This window comes from Dermochelys coriacea, chromosome 21 (genome assembly GCF_009764565.3).
Source record: "Dermochelys coriacea isolate rDerCor1 chromosome 21, rDerCor1.pri.v4, whole genome shotgun sequence".
Taxonomy (NCBI): domain Eukaryota; kingdom Metazoa; phylum Chordata; order Testudines; family Dermochelyidae; genus Dermochelys; species Dermochelys coriacea.
Window position 1 is genome coordinate 1,236,906 of NC_050088.1, and position 18,178 is coordinate 1,255,083.

The 18,178-nt window shown below is 47.7% G+C and overlaps 2 protein-coding genes across 3 annotated transcripts; both read left to right on the forward strand.

The window, feature by feature from the left end:
• Nucleotides 1–12: 12 nt before the first annotated feature.
• On the forward strand, nucleotides 13–11,535 carry AP4B1 (adaptor related protein complex 4 subunit beta 1). Of its 2 annotated transcripts, XM_038380076.2 has the most exons (10): nucleotides 13–161; nucleotides 446–670; nucleotides 2,343–2,473; nucleotides 3,082–3,229; nucleotides 3,988–4,484; nucleotides 5,265–5,348; nucleotides 6,308–6,411; nucleotides 8,340–8,547; nucleotides 9,001–9,285; nucleotides 9,568–11,535. In XM_038380076.2, the coding sequence occupies exons 1-10, from the start codon at nucleotides 49–51 to the stop codon at nucleotides 9,993–9,995; spliced, it is 2,223 nt and encodes a 740-aa protein (XP_038236004.1). In that variant the 5' UTR covers nucleotides 13–48; the 3' UTR covers nucleotides 9,996–11,535. The 2 variants fall into 2 exon arrangements, with proteins under 2 accessions (XP_038236004.1, XP_038236005.1); XM_038380077.2 differs by lacking the exon at nucleotides 446–670 and having other exon boundaries at nucleotides 32–161.
• Nucleotides 11,536–11,864: 329 nt separating this feature from the next.
• BCL2L15 (BCL2 like 15) lies at nucleotides 11,865–17,943 on the forward strand. Its single transcript, XM_043500329.1, is given in 5 exon segments — nucleotides 11,865–13,911; nucleotides 16,230–16,249; nucleotides 16,252–16,407; nucleotides 16,954–17,169; nucleotides 17,842–17,943. Coding segments are annotated over 5 exon segments (543 nt in total). The 5' UTR covers nucleotides 11,865–13,778; the 3' UTR covers nucleotides 17,860–17,943.
• Nucleotides 17,944–18,178: the final 235 nt, after the last annotated feature.

An 18,178-nucleotide genomic window follows, 5' to 3' on the forward strand; every position in this document is an offset into this window, starting at 1 on the left:
GTCCCTGCCGGAACAACATCAGGACAGACCAGTGGCCGTCGCGCGGGGATGCCGCACTGGGACGCGGAGGATGCCGTGGCGGAGCTGCGCCGAGCCCTGTCCAACCGCCACGCGCAGGCCGACCGGCTGCGCTTCCGCAACGTGCTGCTGCGCGTGATCCGGTACGGGGCGGGGGCGGGGGCGCGGGAGGGGGGGGAGAGGCCGCGCGCGGGCGAGCGGGGTGGGGGAGGGGCCGCGCGCGGGCGGGCGGGCGGGCGAGGGGCCGCGCGCGGGCGGGCGAGCGGGGCGGGGGGAGGGGCCGCGCGAGGGGCCGCGCGCGGGCGGGCGGGCGAGCGGGGCGGGGGGAGGGGAGGGGCCGCGCGCGGGCGAGCCCCTGCCCCTGCCCCTGCCCCTGCCCCTGCCCTGAGCTCGGCTTCGCTCTGTGCTGCCCGCGCGGCGGTTTCAGGCGCATGACCCAAGGCGTGGACGTGTCCGGGGTTTTCGTGGAGATGGTGAAGGCCGCTGCCGCCGGGGACATCGTGCAGAAGAAGCTGGTCTACTGGTACCTGGGCGCGTTCGCCTCCCTGCAGCCCGCCCCGGCGCTGCTGGCCATCAACACGCTGCGCAACGACTGCTCGGACCCCAGCCCCATGGTCAGAGGCCTCGCGCTGCGCAGCATGTGCAGCCTGCGGTAAGGAGGCTCCTTGGCCGGGAGGTGACAGCGCGACCTTCCTATGGGGGCAGCCGGGGCTGGCCACCGCGCGCTGTGGCCCCGCCGGCTCCTGGGGGAGCGCGCTCTGTCCTTGGTCACCACGTTAGTGATCCGCGCCGGGCTGACGAAAGGGGCCGGGGGTGCGAGGTCATGATTGTCGCCTGCCCGGGCACGCCGCAGCGAGGACACTCCAGGAGGAGAAGGGAGGCTATAGTCTGTCTCTGTATTTGGCACGGGGGCAACTGCTGCTGAACTGCTGCGTCCGCTTTTGGCATTGGCCACTCAAGAAGGATGCTGATAAATAGGAGAGGGCTCCGGGAAGAGCCACGGAAATGACTAAAGAAAGCTTGTCTTAGAGCAGGAGGACGTGTGGCACCTTAGAGACTAACACATTTTTTTGAGCATAAGCTTTGGTGAGCTACAGCTCACTTCACTTCAGCTGTAGCTCACAAAAGCTTATGCTCAAAAAAATGTGTTAGTCTCTAAGGTGCCACAAGTCCTCCTGTTCTTTTTGCAAATACAGACTCACACGGCGGCTCCTCTGAAACCTGTCTTAGAGCAGTGGTTTTCCACCTGCAGCCTCTGGGCAGCTTACAGCCCAGTCAGCACACAGCTGCAGCCTATGTGACATCCTGAGAACCATATAGCTGGCATTGGATGCAGCCCACAATGGTATATAGGTTGAGAACCACTGTCTTAGGCTTTGTCTACATTGGAACCTGAACAACAAAACGTTTGTCATTCAGTAGTGTGAAAAAAAACCAACAACCCCAAAGGACAAAAGTTTTGCTGATGAAAAGCGTTGGTGTGAACAGTGCTTAGTCGGCAGGAGAGCTCTTTTGCGACAAAGCTATTGCCGTTCGTTGGGGCTGGAAGTTTTTTGTTGGTGGGAAAGCTCTCTCCTGCTGACAAGCAGCGGCTATACTGCGCAACTGTGTCACTAAAAGGTGCATAGCATAGACATAGCCCGAGTATTATATTGAGTTCCTTGAATTTATTTAGTTTAAAGAAATGGGATGATTTGACTACAAATCCTACCCTGGAAACCAATATTTAGAAAAGGGTTCTTCAGTTTAGCACACAAAGATATAAGAAGATCCAGTGTTTTGGAAGGTGAATGTTGACTAATTCAACTAAAAGTAAGGAGCAAATTCTTAACATTGAGGGTGATTAACAATTGGGACAATTTACCAAAAGTTATGATCGATTCTCCACTGGCAACTTTAAAATCAAGATGAGATGGTTTTCTAGATATTCTCTGAGCCAAATAAAAATTAATTCAGGATCATTCTATGGCCTGTGTTATGCAGTGAGTCAGCCTAGATGATCACAGTGATCCGTTCTGGCTTTCTAATGTATTCATCTAAATAGCAGTGCCTGGGTATTCTAAACACATAGAGAATGGGGACTCAGGACTTCAAAAATGACAGAAATGCCTTGAGTGTTTTCTTTATGCTGCATAATTATTTTAAAAGATGCAAAAGAGATATGTACAGAATGGGAAATGGTTACCGGTATGTAGGGGAATTATTGGAAGAGAACAGCAAGGAAAGCCCTTGGTTTGTAAAAGTGGTTGTTGTAGATGGGGGAGCACCATAGGATATCTTGAGGGATTTTGGATGAATCTAACATGACGCATACTTATTCATAGGATGCCTGGCATACAGGAGTACATCCAGCAACCCATTCTGAATGGCCTGCGAGACAAAGCGTCCTATGTGAGGAGAGTAGCTGTTCTTGGCTGTGCAAAGATGCAGAAACTCCAAGGTGACACCGAAGTGGGTAAGTAGTCAGATTTGCACTTGAGGAAGGGGGGGTATGGTCATACTTTGTCGTAGAGCATTCATTACTCGATAAGATGCATACAATTCATTTAGATACTGCTCTTTAGAGTCAAGGCTCCCTGTCTGGCCTGGATTCACTGGGTTGTGCGTTGGCTTTGGATCCCATAGGAGTGGAGGGGAGGAAGGGCAGACTGTGAACATAAGGCAAATCCCTAATGGAATCTGCTTCTTGGGCATTTGAGATCTGGCAGGGTGAGTTTCCACAGAGGAATACTCCTTTTATATCTGCTTCCTCACTGGGCTGGAACTCTTCCTTTCCTGCTTCTTTTTCTGTGCTATGTGTGAGCCTCTTCCTCTAGCACCTGACTGCCATATGTGCAGTGATACTGTGTAGAGAGGGCTCTTTATAGAAAACCTATGCCATACTCTAATGTTACTGGAAAGTCAAAGGTGTTTGTAGTTTGCTGGTAACAATTCTTCCCTCCCAGGCCCTGTGTTGTGGTCACCATATTCCTGAGGCTGCTCACGGACGGTGACTGTCTTGCCTGAATGGATGCAGTGCCTCAGATCATCAGAGACTCAAAGTGCCTCTCTGTGTCTCTGCAGATGGTGTGCTGGTGAATGAGCTATACAGTTTGCTTCGTGACCAGGATCCCATTGTAGTGGTGAATTGTCTGAGGGCTCTAGAAGAGATTCTGAGGCGGGAAGGAGGAGTTGTCATCAACAAGCCTATAGCCCACCACCTTCTCAAAAGGTCTGTTCTCTGTGTGAGAAGCTGGAAGCTTCACTCTAGTGAAATCCCCTTCTGTTCTGTATGTCAGTAGAGCAGATGTCACAGCTCCTGGCAGAGCTGAGAGAAGGCTTTGGAAATAAATTCCAGTGGTGTAAGTCGTTCTCTCCCCCACAAATTATAGGAGAGTGTCAGATTAACCTCACTGTCACATGTGAAATCTGAGGCCTTCCCAGTGATGCAGAGAACCAACCTGAATTTCCAGGAGAAATTTGTAACCAACTATTGTTTTATTTAGATTTACGAGTTGTATCCTAACTTATCTAAAGCGTCTTTCTTCCCTGACAACAGCTGGGGTATATTAGTGTAGGACCAGCTGTTTAGCCTGTTTGTCCCACTACATCCCAATATCTGTAATGTGGCAGGGATGGTGTCCAGTGTCTGAAGGAATCAGCTTCTCTTCAGACAAGTCTGGGTTGGTTTGGTCAAGGGAGTGGCATCCTTTCTCTGTTGCTCTAGCCGTGCACCTTCTCAGTGTATTTCTCTCTGGTTTAGTGCTTGAGGGCAGGTGTGAGTGACTGAAACAGAGTTCAGCTTCAGTGTGCTTGTGAACTGATTGGTTCCCTTGAGAGAGAACGCTGGTAACAGCATGTACAAACCTGACTATTGGTGGGTGTACTGAAACCATACAAAGTGCAACAGCTGCAGGCTCTACGCTGGAATGATCCTTGTGTAGTGCTGCATATTTTGTGACCTGTTTATCGTGCTACTTTTCTTGGCAGAATGTCTGACTTAGACCAGTGGGGACAGAGTGAGGTGCTGGCCTTCCTACTGCGCTACAAACCCCGCAGTGAGGAAGAACTCTTTGACATCCTCAGCTTACTAGATGGCTCCCTCAAGAGCAACAGCCCCAGTGTTGTGATGGCAGCCACCAAACTCTTTCTGGTGTTGGCCAAGGACTTCCCACTGGTACAGACAGATGTGCTAGTTAGAGTGAAGGGGCCACTGCTGGCGGCCTGCAACTCCGAGAGCCGGGAGCTCTGCTTCGCTGCCCTGTGTCATGTGCGCCAGATCCTGGGAAGCCTGCCTGGCCACTTTAGCAGCCATTACAAGAAGTTCTTCTGTTCCTACTCGGAGCCCCATTACATCAAATCACAGAAGATGGAAGTGTTGTGTGAGCTGGTGAATGATGAGAATGTGCAGCAGGTGCTGGAGGAGCTGAAGAGTTACTGCACTGATGTGTCAGCTGAGCTTGCCCAGGGGGCCATCTTCGCCATAGGTAAGAGCTCTGCTTTTGCTTCAGAAACACCTGGGGGTTGTCTCTGAAATCTCTCAAATAGGCCTTTCTCCACTGAAACAAGCTTAGGCCAGTGACGAAAGCTCTCTGTGTCAGAGCCGTCCTGGTGTGCCACACCCCGGGCTGAGCCAGATTCCAACAAATACGAATGTGTTTCTGAGCGTGTGCTGAGCATTTCACAAGTGGGCTGGGTGCCCCAGAAACGCTAAGTTGCTAGCAAGCCGTAGGCTGGGCTGGGCTGATGTGCACATGAGGTGACTTTACCCAACCACCCAGCTTAGTGAGCATGAAAACGTGGAATTGTAATGAACCTGTGGGGTGGAGGGGTGGGCTCTAAATTTCTGGGTAGTGCTATGGGGGCAGAGTTAAGGTTGTTTGGGGTCCCAATATTGCATTTAAAATATCTGTTTTTTATTTGTGAATGGATTTTTCCCTTAGGTGTACCAGGCTTCCTCTCATTCGTGTGTGTGCTGAGGGAACTAGAGGGGTGTCCTCAGGATTTTTTTTTTTTTTTTTTTTTCATTTTTTTGGCTGTAGCGAGTGGTATCATAGAAGATATTAGGGTTGGAAGAGACCTCAGGGGGTATCTAGTCCAACCCCCTGCTCAAAGCAGGACCAACCTGTAGATTTTCTCTGCCGTAATAGCAGGCTAACGAGTGTTTTCAGACGAGAAGTCTAACATGACTTTGTGGTGGATAGTGTAGGCACGCCTGTCTGTTTCTCTGACCAAAGCTTGACTTGTTCCCCTTGGTGCCTCCTCAGGCAGCATTGCCAGGACGTACACGGAGCAGTGTGTGGGGATTCTAACGGAGCTCCTAGGGCTTAAGCAAGAACATATCACTTCAGGTAAGGATTTGCTGCTGGCTGAGTTCTCGGGTTTGCTTGCTTCACACTTTCAGGAAATGGCCTTACCATCAGAACATCTAGCTTTGGTAGAGTTGTGTGGCTCTGGGCCGAGCTTTGGGAAATCCCTGTCCAGGTGACCACAAGATAATCATGTGTGGCTTCTAACTTAGTTGGCATCTTCCTTGTATGGACTTTATAACTTCTTCCATCTTAACTACCTTCCTTGTGCTTAAGCGGGCACTGGACACGGCTCCATCCACCGTGTGATGTGGACTGAATCTACTAGCTCAGGGAGTGAGGGACTGTTCTGAGATTTTAATGGCTCTTTTATAAAGGTCAAGTTGGTTGAAAGTTCTGACTTGAAGTTGTTTCCCAGTGACTGCTTTAGTCTCGGCCCCTTTTGTAATTTCAGTCACTGATGTAACTGACTCTGCTCTCTCTGGTTTTCCTGCTGCTTTCAGATATAACATCATTTACTATTTCTCTCGCTTCTTTTGAATAATTTTGCTCCACTTTTTATGGGTTTTCAAAATCTCAGGTTTTTACAGTCACCAAATGAATTAATTTTCAGAATGTATTTGCAAGTTTTATAAGTTGGCAGCAGTTGCTGTAGAGTGTTGATGAGACGCACCTTAAATCACTGTCACTCTGAGACAGTCAGTCAGTGCCTTCTCAAGGAGAGGGGATGGCTGGGGGAGATTGCTTCTTTGGCTGTAGTGAAGCAATCTTTGCCATTTAAACATTTTATTTTGGATGGGGGAAGCAAAGGCTTTACATTTACTATGGCAACCCACAGTATTGTGAGGCTTTGGAGCAAAGTGCTCCAAATAGCATGAATGAGTGCTGCACTGACCTGGCTCACTTCGAATCGGACAGATCTGATAGGTGGTGAATTTATTCTCTTGGGTGGTGATTTTAAAAAGCTGCTGTTAGATGCTGAGCATTCTGTTCCACTGCAGCTGTGGTGCAGGCTTTTCGGGACCTGGTGTGGCTGTGTCCCCAGTGCACTGAGGCTGTGTGCCAGGCTCTGCCCAGCTGTGAGGAGGCCGTGCAGGACAGCGAGGTAGGGAGGCTTCATGCAGTTAGCCAAATGGCGATCCTTCTCCTGTCATGTAGAACTCTGATAAACAGAGCCAGCTCTGCTTGGAGTGGCCAAACAAGTATTCAAAGGGTGTGAGCACCAAGGAGGGAGAGGAATCATTTGGGGTGGGATAAAGGAGTACGCCTTTGTTCAGTTATGTCCCATCCCTCCTAGTCAAATTCAGGCTGAATCTCAAGAGCATCTGAATGATGGGAGCTCCTAGGTTGTAGAAGAACTTCTCCATGGGGTGCAGGGGAGCTCTGGCCTTTGAATCTGTGAGCACCTGCTGCTTGGCAGTTTAGAGCAGCACTGTTTGCAGGCCCCTCCTCAGTACGGTGATGTCAGCCCAGTTGTCTGTACGTGGTCCCTTTTGGGCTAGGACAACGGAAATCCCACCACTTCCCTTAACCCCAGATAACCATGGTATTTAAGGCATATAGAAATGTGGTCTGGGGAACTAGCCTGAGAGCTAGGACTCTAGAATTCTATTCCAGCTCTGACATGGAATCATGCTATTGCCTGGGCATGTCCCATTTCCTTTCTGCTGTGGTTCACCAGTCTGTAAAAGGGTATTACAATAGTCCTGCTTCACAGGACTGATGTGAAGCTATTGGTTCGCGCTGGTCCAGGGCTCTGGAGAGGAAAAGCCTGGTATTAAGTGCTGGGTGTTTCTTTGTTGGCTGATGTTACTATTTAAATATAGGGAGACTCTTGTTTTGAATACTCCTCTCCCCAATTAACAGTTTTGAGCTGAGAACCATCCTGGTGAGCTGCAGGCAGGGGTTCCCAGTCCACCTGATGCTCCAGTGGTGGAGAGATTCTTCTCAGGGGTACCCAGAGTTATGAGGCACCTCACTACTTCCTGCCCTTGGCGTGAGGAAGTCTTGTCAATGCCTGCTGCACCAGTCTGCCGTAATACAAGCACTGCCATCCAGGTGTCCGCAGGCATTGCACTCTCTCTACAGGTTAGCAATAGGCATGTACCAACTCCTGAGCCCTCCAAGCATCCTTCTGGACTACCCAGCTCCTGTTCCACTGAACATTCACAGAACTTAGCTTTGCTACTCCCAAAAGAACAGTGCACAACAGCTTACACAGGATTCAACTCAAGATCCCCATTCCACTTAACACAGAGCACTTAAATAGATTTATAGTGAAAACAATAACTTTATCAAAGAGCAGAGATTCAAATGATAGTAAATAAAAATATTAGAAACAGATAGTTACATGTAAAGGAAAATCATAACATGATGTGCCTTTTAGAGCCAAAACTTAACTCACAAGACTTTCCGTCTCCTACAGGATAGCTTATTCCAAGTCCTTTTCTCAGTGTTTTTAGCCAGGATGGCTGAGATCCCCTTTCATAACTTCAATCTTACTAACCACATGTCTTCAGAGAATGAAGGATGCCAAGATGTTTCTGTGAAGCCCCAGATATTCCAGACCAGACCTTTGATCTTTACCTGAAAATAGGTTTCTGCCCCTCCCCCAGCTGTTCCTATTTTTTTTCTGAAGTCTTCGCAAGCTCTTCTTTAGCATTTGATTTAATATGTTAAACTTCTGTTGTAAGACCCACAGTACACAATGGTCCACCAGGTCTCCCATCTCCTGTCTGGAGAAATTTCTCTCAAGGCACAGTATCTTTGAGTGATCTGCCTTTGCCTATAAAACCTAGAGAACAGAATTTTCAGCACGTATACATAACTCCTCATGCTTTCCTTACATACATCTTGCAATGATTATGGCCACTACGTGTCCCCTTTTGGTGAACCCAGGCGATCCCTGTACTCTTATGTACCCCAGTGCCTTCTGCCAGTTGGTGTCAAAGGTCCTTGGTCACAGGTTGCACTAGAAGTGCAGTGTGGAGTGGCTTGGCTCTGAGTATCTAGTGGTGTTGTTTGACTTCCCAGGGCAAGCAAGCGCTGATCTGGCTCCTGGGGGTGCATGGGGAGAGAGTTCCCAATGCTCCCTATGTTCTGGAGGACTTTGTAGAGAATGTGAGATCGGAGACATTTCCAGCAGTGAAGATGGAGTTGCTGACAGCTTTGGTCCGACTCTTCCTGTTTCGTCCTGCCGAATGCCAGGACATACTCGGGCGACTGCTCTATTACTGCATAGGTGGGTACATCTTGCTGAGACTCTCATGCCTGCAGCCCTGTGTTAAATTTGTCAGAGCACCTGCTGTATTACTGCATAGGTGGGTGTGTCCCTGCTGGGGACTTGCGCACACACTGCAGTGACAGATGGAGAATTTTGTGGCAGAAGCTCCTCAGCTCTAAGATCCGGACTAGTTTTAAAATAAGTTTTTGAAATCCTCCTATGTGGGCGCAAATGCAGAATCTAGCCCTCTTCCTGTCTGCCTCTTTGCCCTTGCTCCTGTTTACCACCTTGCTGTTGCTACTTCTGCTGCTGTTTGGCCCCTAGCTCTCCAAAGTGGTAGAGGAAATGGACAGCACTCAGGATATAGGGGTGAGCTTGTTGGTATGTACCAGCCAAGGGTTGTCCATTGAGGTCTGATCTATGAGTTCTAGCATGCCCTGAGTGAACGTGTGTGTGTGTTCGTATTTCCAGAGGAAGAGACTGATATGGTGATACGGGACCGGGGGCTGTTCTACTATCGTCTCTTACAAGCTGGCATGGAAGAAGCGAAGCGGGTGCTGTGCAGCCCCAAATCTGATCCCTCTCTGGGACTCCTGGAGGATCAGGCTGAGCGACCTGTGAACAAATGGGCTTCAGAGTTTAACACGTTGGTGCCCGTATATGGGAAAGCATGCTGGGCAGTTGTCACTGCTAACTGGGCAATGGAGCCTCACTCTGGAGGCTTTCCCTGTGCTGCTCCCATGACTGCAGGAACAGGTAGTCACACATTCAGCTAGAAAAATACCTTCCCCCATTGATAAATCTTCCTATGTTTGATCCTCTGGGAAGATCCCAGGTTTTAGCACTGAAGCCTTGAGAACAAAAGGCTCCTATGGGGTCTGAGCCTTTCACTTAACACTTGGCTGTCCACAGTGTGCTCACCCTGGTGGAATATTGGCGGCATTACACTTCCTGGGTTTGTGTTGCTGATAGGTCTTGGTGATACAGTGGGCAGCATTCCCAGTGCTGTTTCTCACCCTGTTCCATGTTTGATTTCAGAATCACTGGTTTCAGAAGGGAATAAGGAAGTTCTCCAGGTTCATTCCGACTCAGCTGGCTTGACTTTAATTCCTAAGGCACACCTGACTGCGGAGCAGTTTGAGAAGACCTGGCTGAGTTTGGACGTGAACTGCCAGCAGGCTCTGCCCTGGTGTGGAGCTGCTCACCCAGACACCATACAGACTGCACTTCAGGTTGTCCACATCCAGACTATTGCTATGAGCAAAGCTGGTGCCCAGCCATGGAAAGCCTATCTCAGTGCCCAGGATGAGTCCGGCTGTCTCTTCCTAACAGAACTGGTGCTTGAGACAGAGAACTCGGAGATGCAGGTTTCAGTGAAGCAGAGTGAGGAGAGGACCGAGGCACTGCAACACTTTATCTCAGTGTTAAGGACTGTAATGGGAACAGTCCTAGGGCTGAAATCCTGATTCCTCTAAGCCCTGCTCAGAGCAGGCTCACTCTGGGTATAGGGAAGATCTTTTTGACAGCTCAGAGTGGTGTTACTGAAGTTAAATTGCTCTTCTTCTAAACTGTTTAAGAGCCTTGAACAGCTCCTGATCTGTCTTAGAGGTGCCATTAGTGCCAGTGGGAATAGTGTGTGGCCCAGGGGCAGCTTATGATGTGAGTGTAGCTAGTTTCTTCACATACTGCATTATAACAGGTGCATGGGAGAGATTTAAAATCCATCAAGATCTCACAACTTTGGAGGCTGGGAGATGGATCATCAATGTGGTGCTTCTGATGTGGTTACTGAAGCAGGAGCAACTCCAGTGCTAGTTACATGAGTAAGAGAGAGATTAAATATTGGAGTCAGATCGCTCTAGAGAGCATTGGGAATGGAATAAGCTGATAGCCGAATAGGAATTGTGACCGTGAGTAGTACTTCCTCAGGACCAGAAACAAACAAAAGTCAGGGTGGGCACAGCTCAGGTTTAGTTAGAATTATGGGTAACCAGTGAAAAGCATTTTTGAGAATTTGGCTTCTCTCATGTTAAGAGGTGCAGAGAGGGCAGAATAACTCCTTGGCTCTGTTTCGGGGAGAATTTTCCAGTGCTTGGTTTGGTTCTCTTCTCAAGGGATTTAATCTATCCATCGGTGGATGCAATTATGTGGGGAGTGTCCCTTCAGGGTTAGGAGCTCTGCTTTAAAGGGATTTGAAGTGGGGGAGAGCACCTGTTTTCTAAAAATCAGGATTTTTTATTTAAAAATACCTAATGTATTTTCTAACTGAAATACATCATTGCAGAGGAAGAATTTACCTCTATGCATTCTCACCTCAGCTTTTAAGTTCTGTGGTGATGGAACTATAAGAACACCTGAGAGAGTGAGTGAGTTATCCTAAGGCCACAGTGGCCATGAATTAATATGGCAGAGCCTGGCTAGGTCACTAGGCTAGCTAACTCTTCACTGCTCACAATAATCTTTGCACCGTTGCAGTTGACATAGTTAACTTGCATATTTACAAGAGGAATATTTTGTGTTTTTTTTTTGTTTTTTTTGTTTTTTTAACCAGGTTTTACCCAAACTTGTTGCTTTTTTAACTAGGACTGTTATGTAAAGTGCTCTGTCCAGCAGTGTGGTGTATCATGGTCCTGGTTTTATTGCTGCAGCTTTCATTCACAGTATTCTTTGTCCCTCTGCTTTGGTCAGTTATTAATTTCCCACTAGATCTATGTGGGGCAGCTTGTCAGTTCTGGATATTTCTCACAGCCATGCATAGCCTTGTGTTTCAGTGTTGTTTTTTCTTTTTCCCTCCCCTTTTCTGGCTTTCCTTGTTCACTATTCTCATGTTTCTATCAAGGTAGGGTATATTCTGTGTCCTCTTTATTTTTCTAGATGTTTATTTCTGTGGATTTGTTATAGTTGTCCTTGGCTAATTCCTGGTCAGGCTTTTTCTCTTAATCCTTCACTTGTTTTTTCCTTTTTGTCTGATCTGTTTGAGTAAAGCACCAAGTTACAATGGTGCCCCAACTGCCCAGTGTGATTGTTGTTGGAATTGAATTAAGGATTCTCACCTGTTCAATTTATTGAAAACATGCATTTTTTAAGCTCAAAAATAAGTTTCCTCCTCAGGTTCTTCTTGCCCGTGAATTCCCTAGTTTGTGCTGATGTCTGAGAGACTCTCAAAAAAGGAGAATAAAAATATACAGTTTCCAGAGCCTTTGCATGACTGTTGAGGAGTCCTAGCCCCGGGACTCCCGAGCTATAGCTCACGAAAGCTTATGCTCAAATAAATTTGTTAGTCTCTAAGGTGCCACAAGTCCTCCTTTTCTTTTTGTGGATACAGACTAACACAGCTGCTACTCTGAAACCTGTAAAGGCAGCTGTCTCCCAAGTGGCCCCTTGTGGCCTCAGTGATTCTGCAGTTCCCTGTCTTAGCTGTGTCTACACTGCACACTGCTGGCAACAGCAAGTATTGTACACATAGCTATGTGCCAGAATGAAAACCAGGCTGTGTCCATGCTGCAGTGTGTATCTATGCATGTCAATTAAAGGCTTTGGCAGCTAGCCTTTCCCTGCTTCCAGAACCTTTCACTGTGGCATGGAAAGGCTTCAGCAGCAGGACACTGCACTACTAAAAATAGCAGCGTAGCTGGGGGAGGCACTGCTTGGTTATGCAGAGAGGTGGGTAGGGTACATACCGCAGTGTTTGGACACTGCTATTTATACCTGTGCTAGAGAGGCATGCAGTTTATATACTCGATGTGCTGCCGTATGTAGTGTGCAGTGTAGACATGCCTTTAGTGTTCCTCTTCAGGGCTCCACAGTAAACTACACACAGGCTTCTCTCTGTTCAACCACCACTCCTTAGGGGCTGGGTTTATTAACTTCAGAGTCTTCAGATAGAGTCTGTGAAGTTCAGCTCAACTGGTTGCTTTTATTAGGCCACTCCCAACCCTTCCTGGAGTTCTTTTCTTTTCCCCTGTAGTCTGCACCAGTAGCCTCTTGCTCACTGCTGCTATTGCACTGTATGCCACAGTTCCCCTCTCTTGACAGAGACCAGCTGTCGTCTATCATGTACCACTGTGAGATGGGTAATGAGGCACAGGTGGGCTGAACCAACTCCCTCTTAAGGCATGTCTACATTGCCCCCCCCAAAAAAACAAACGAACCCATGGCAGCAAGTCTCAGAGCCCCCAGCAACTGACGCGAGCTCATGTGACGGTTAAAAGAGCAATGTAGAAGTGCCCACTCACCCTGGAGCCCCCATTTTTGGGTTTCAGAGCTCGGGCATCAGTGCAACTGGGAACATCTACACAGCTAGCTATTTTTAGCTCCAAGCCAGCGTCAGCTGACCTAGGTTGAGACTTGCTGCCATGGCGTTTTGTCTTTTGTTTTTGTGTGCAGTTTAGATGTACCCTCAGTGTCCACCCTGTGACTCTGAGTTAAGAGCCACACCAGGTTAGACCTCCCACGCTTAGGAAATGACTTCTTCCCTCATAGCCGTAAAACCCTTCTTGTGCTAGTGAAGTGGCTGCTCTTGCTACCTTGGGAGCAGCAGCACAGAATTTGCTGTGAAGTCCACTGACAATCTTTGTAGATCTGTTCTCTGAAGTAAGTAAGCATTCAGCAGGTATGGTCACACTAGTAAAACCTCAGATAACGCTGCCTGCAATAGCTGCAGCTGGGTTTAAGCATAGATTGTAGTCGGGTGTCTCTTATCACCAGCATGCAGGACCTTTCCTGTGTGAATTGAGCTCACTTAGCCACACCTCTGGCTGCTCTGGGTGATGGGAGCATATTTGCATTATGAAATTATCAGCAAAAAAACCCTTGTACCCTGTCAGCAACTTTTCATGTTTATACAGTTGCAGGTAACCTGGTTCCAATCTCTGTGTAGACATGACCTTTGAGTCCTAGACTTGTCCTAGGTAGGGTATCCCTTGGTGAATGATGGACTTTGGAAAAAAACTTCTGGACAGCTGTCTTTTTTACAGTAAATGGTTATTGTGAAACTTCGCCACACCCATGTGCAGGGGAGCAAGACTGAGGGATGAAATAGCCTGTCGGCACTTTACCCTGCCCAAGGGAGGAGGAGTCTCCCTAAGGCACTTGCCCTTTGGAGCATGTGACGCATACTGAGCTACCAGAAAGGAAGAAAGCTTCTAAAGGTTCTATGCACAAACCTTGCCCAGAAGAGGAATAGCTGCAGGGAGAGCTTGGCTTCTGTTTGAACTTCAGATAATCCCAGGGGGGGGGAACGTATTAAAATGAAGAGCCCTAGGACTTTTGAGGAGCAAACCGAGTGCATTGTGGAAGCTCTTCTCTCTGATCTCTTAGGAGAAGACGAAGGGACTGCTTTCCACAGTCTGGAGACAGACTCTTTTTCTGAGTCAGGCGCAGGTAAAGTCACCTGGGACCAAATCTCTGGAGGGAGGCAGGAGGCTTTCTTGGCTGAAGGTTCTTTTTGGGGTGTTCCTGTAGTGGATAGGGACGAGGGCTGCAGTTTGGACTGGCAGGTCTCAAGCAAAGCAGGGTTGGCGTGGGTCAGTATTTCCATGAGAGTCTCCAGGTGACTGCAAGGAGCGGTGTTGCCCTTCCCTCTTGGTCCACATTGAACCAATTCCCTGATGTGGGACTATAGAGAACTATGCTATTGGAAAGGACCAATTGGACCTCTGTCCAATGAGGTGCAAAATGGAGATCCTGACAGCTTGTCATTGAAAAGTCCAGGCTGCATCACAAGCATGCAGATTAAATATATTTGTAATAGTCTGTAGAGCACCTGGGATTTTTGGATTCAAGTTATAAATGCCAGTAACTTTTTCACTTGCCAAATCTCCATAAAAATAACTTGTCTTTATAGTGATGGGGAAAGTGTAACTGGTCCTGGTAACCAAAGAACTAGTTATCATTAATGTATCAAGTACCAACACTGTACTTGGTGCTTAACAAATAAGAAGGGCCTGGTCTCCGTCCCGGGGAGTGTACAGCCTAGTTCAGACCCACCAAAAGACAGTCGGGCCTAGAGAGTGGCTGAGAGTTGGTGCAAATGGGAGGTGCTGTAAGCATCAAGCAGCATTTGTTTCTCAAAGGTTTCATGGAAGCATGGAGGAGGGAGCTGGAGGAGGAAAGGGAAGTTTGGCCCAGAGGGAGAGTCTCCCATCTGCCTGTCCCGTGTGTTGAGCTTCCATCGGGCTAATGGGTCACATACAAGTCTATTTCCACTGACTGGAGTATTGTGAATACAGCCTGGTGAATTACAGCCCCCCTCAAATTAAGTTTTCCTGAACCTGTGGCATCTAGTGTGGGGTTTGAACCAGAGTTCTAAAGGGGGCTGGGGAATGCTAAGCATTGAAATTCCCAAATATCTGGAGTAATAAGCAAGCAACTTAGCAATGTAATAAGAAAGAGCAACTAGGACTTACCCAGGCATGGGAGGAGCAGCTAGCAACTGCGCTAGATAAAGTTTCCCAACACTTCCTGGCTTCAGTGGCTTACAACTTTGCCAAAGTGTAACAATTTGGATTGAAATTTTCAGTGCTGGGCATTTGCCTTAGGCTGAACTCTGTTTTGGAAAATGTCAAGGAAAAAATAGCTATTTCTTCGAATGTGTTTAGGGAAACGTGTTTTTCCCATCTTACATTTTTAAAACTGTTCCGCTGAGAAGCTCTAGCACCATCCTGCATTGGAGTAGGAACTTGAAACTTGGGCAGAGGGCACATTTGTGTCAGGATTGTGCCTTTTATTGTCCCTGTGGCAAAAGAGCCCAAACTGGCCAAATTGTTAAGCCTTTGAAAAATTGCAGTTTGCACGTTTATTAGAAACTAAATGGTTTGACAGGTGAATTTGCTGAAGATTCTGCCTGTACTGAGCATATTCCAGCCTGGAAATGCAGGGGATAAGCAGGATTCTTTTCTGCAAATGCTGCTCCCAGCCAACTGGGGCTGCTGGGGTACTGGGCACCAAATCAGAGAATCTCTCGTTCTTGTTGCTCTCCCTGCTGTCTGCCAGGAAGCCTGGAGAAGAAGGAAATAATAAGCTGGGCATTGGGGATGTTGGTAGGAGGATGAGACTAGGGTCTGGAAAGGGTAGTGAACTGGAACATGACCCCATGTCAGGTGGAGGGATTGGGACAAAGAGACAAGGGGGCAGAGAGGGTCAGACTTGTAGGAGGCCAGGATCAAGGGCAGAAGGGTCTCACCATTAGACACACTGCCCTTCAGAACCTAGATTTGAACCCAGGAGTTGTGTGTTCCTGTGCTGTCAACAAATTGCTGAGTTAACCCCTTTGGCAAACTGTGTGTCTCGCCTATTGCCTGAACCGCATACTCAGCCTAGTTCTGTTACCAGTTACTCTGTTTACTCAAGTGGTACAGGTCTGTGCTGTGGATCTAAAGATCTGAACCCGACTGATGACCCAAATCGGGCGTCAGTATGATTCCACATGATAGAAATTCTGGTTTTTAGTCTTCTGGATTTTTTAATTAGGAATTATTAGGAAATATTCTGTGATGATACAATTAAAATCGTCCCATAATGTATATGCACAAGGGGTCCCAATTAAGGTTGCATGGGGAATCTTCATCTGGCATTTCCTAACTTCTGTGTGCCTGACTTCACATTCTTTTAACCCAATTTTTTTCATGTAATATAAAATTAAAAAATAAGGAGTTTAGATACGAAACGGGCATTCTTCACCTCAACCACTTGACCTGCAGGTTATACCGCCTTTCCCTGCTCTCTCTCTCTGCTGTCTTAGAACTTCAGCTCTCTGCAGGAGCAGAAGCTTCAAGTACCTTTGATTCGGTTATTATTGCCAGTCATCTGCGGAGACTGGGAGACGAATATAACGAGGACTTGGAGCGGCCTGCCCAGCGCATCGTTGTCGAGGGAAAGGTAATGCATAAGCACTCTCTTTATGCCAGGGTCTACCCATCTCCTGCAATATGCTGTAGAGCCCCAGCACCTCCTTTCTTAACTGAAGTGCTATTATGTGAGATGATGCTTTGTCTTGAAATGGGAGGGGCTGCTCTTGGACAATGGGCAGGGAAGGGGAATGAAGAAGGGGAGCTGTCTGAACAGCCCCAGCCTGTGTTAGCTGATCTGACATGAGCCTGGTCTGAGGCTGGAACTCATCCCTGCCCAGTTTCATATGAATGCTCATGCACCTCTAGCTCTAAACTCTTTGCAGTTCTAGTTGAATTGGAAACTGTCCCTCCTTCTCCCCCAGCACTATTGTGTGAACTACAGTAGCACTGTACAAACACATATAGTCTCTGCCCTGAAGATCTTAGTCTGACTTAGATGTACCAAGCAATGCACTGCCCAAGGGGGGTCACCTGCCTCAATCGTAGAGCAGAGGAAGCCAGGCCTGCGTAACCCTTTGAACCAAGACTTATTTTAACAGTGGTATTTTATAAAGCCTCCTCTTGGTGTTTCCAGGTGGAGGAATTTGGAGTCATGGTGGATTCTCTCAGCAAGAGTTGGAGCAGCCTGAATCCTGAGCTGGGCTATGAGAGAGCTTTTCTGGCAGTGTCTGTGAAATTGTTAGTGTACCTTTCCCAGAAAGTTCCAGCTATGGCCCGTCAAATCCAGCTTGTGGAACTGATTAATGGGAACCGTGAAGTAAGAGCATACATTGAGACCCGTGGTGGCTGGGTGAGTGCTCAAGGATCATTGAAGTTCTTCTGTTCACACTTGTGGCTCTGTTCCTTTGCCAGTCTGCACGGGCTACAGTGTGACCCAGTGTTCTGAGGGCACCATTCATTGCACTTCCAAGGAGGTGTCCTAACCCTGTCAGCATAGCTACTTAGCCCTGCAACATGCTATCCTGGGGCATGCCCTGGCATTGCTGGCCACTGACCCAAAAACACCAGGTTGTTCCGCCTTGTAGTCCTACGTTTCAGATGTTGTCTCTGTATCTGAAGCACTGCTGTGTTAAACATCTTGGTGAAATCCTGCCTTCACTGAAGTCAGTGGTATGCTTCCTATTGACTTCAACAGGATTTCACCCCAGTCTTAGCACCCTGAGAGTCTAACATTTCTGCCCTAGATAAGTTCATAAGGAATAAAAGTTAATCATATTTAGCACTTTCTAGCTCCTATGGACTTTACAGACACTTTCTCTCACCTCCTTGTGGGGGTAGGGTTCCCTATTTTACAGCTGAAGAAACTGAGGCCTGGAAAGATGAAGTGACTTGGCCCAGGGCAGAGGGAAGGTTGGCATGCAAACGGAGCAGAACTGGTTTCTCCATCCTGCACTTGGGTCACCTCTCTTACTGCTAGTTCCTTTAACCATTTGTTTTTAATTTTTTCTTTCAATTTTTTTAGGAGAACTTTGGAAACTGATGGAAAAGGCTGCACTGCCTCCAAGGGAATGAAATGGTAGCTTTAAGTGACTTGACTTTAAACTATTAAACTGTTTTCTGAAAACTGTTTTCCCAGCCATCAGCCTTTCTACTTCCCTCTGCCCTGAAGATCGATACAGTCAGTAATTGGGACACCTCAACACGTAGCTATTCTTCCACACCAGATGTGGCTCTCATGTTCTTGCACTTATTCATTTATTTACAAATAATTTGTAGGATTGATTTTGTTTCCCTCTCACATAGGCTGTAAATCCAACTTTTAAGTGTGAGGAGTCACAATGACACTTCTGTTCTGCCAG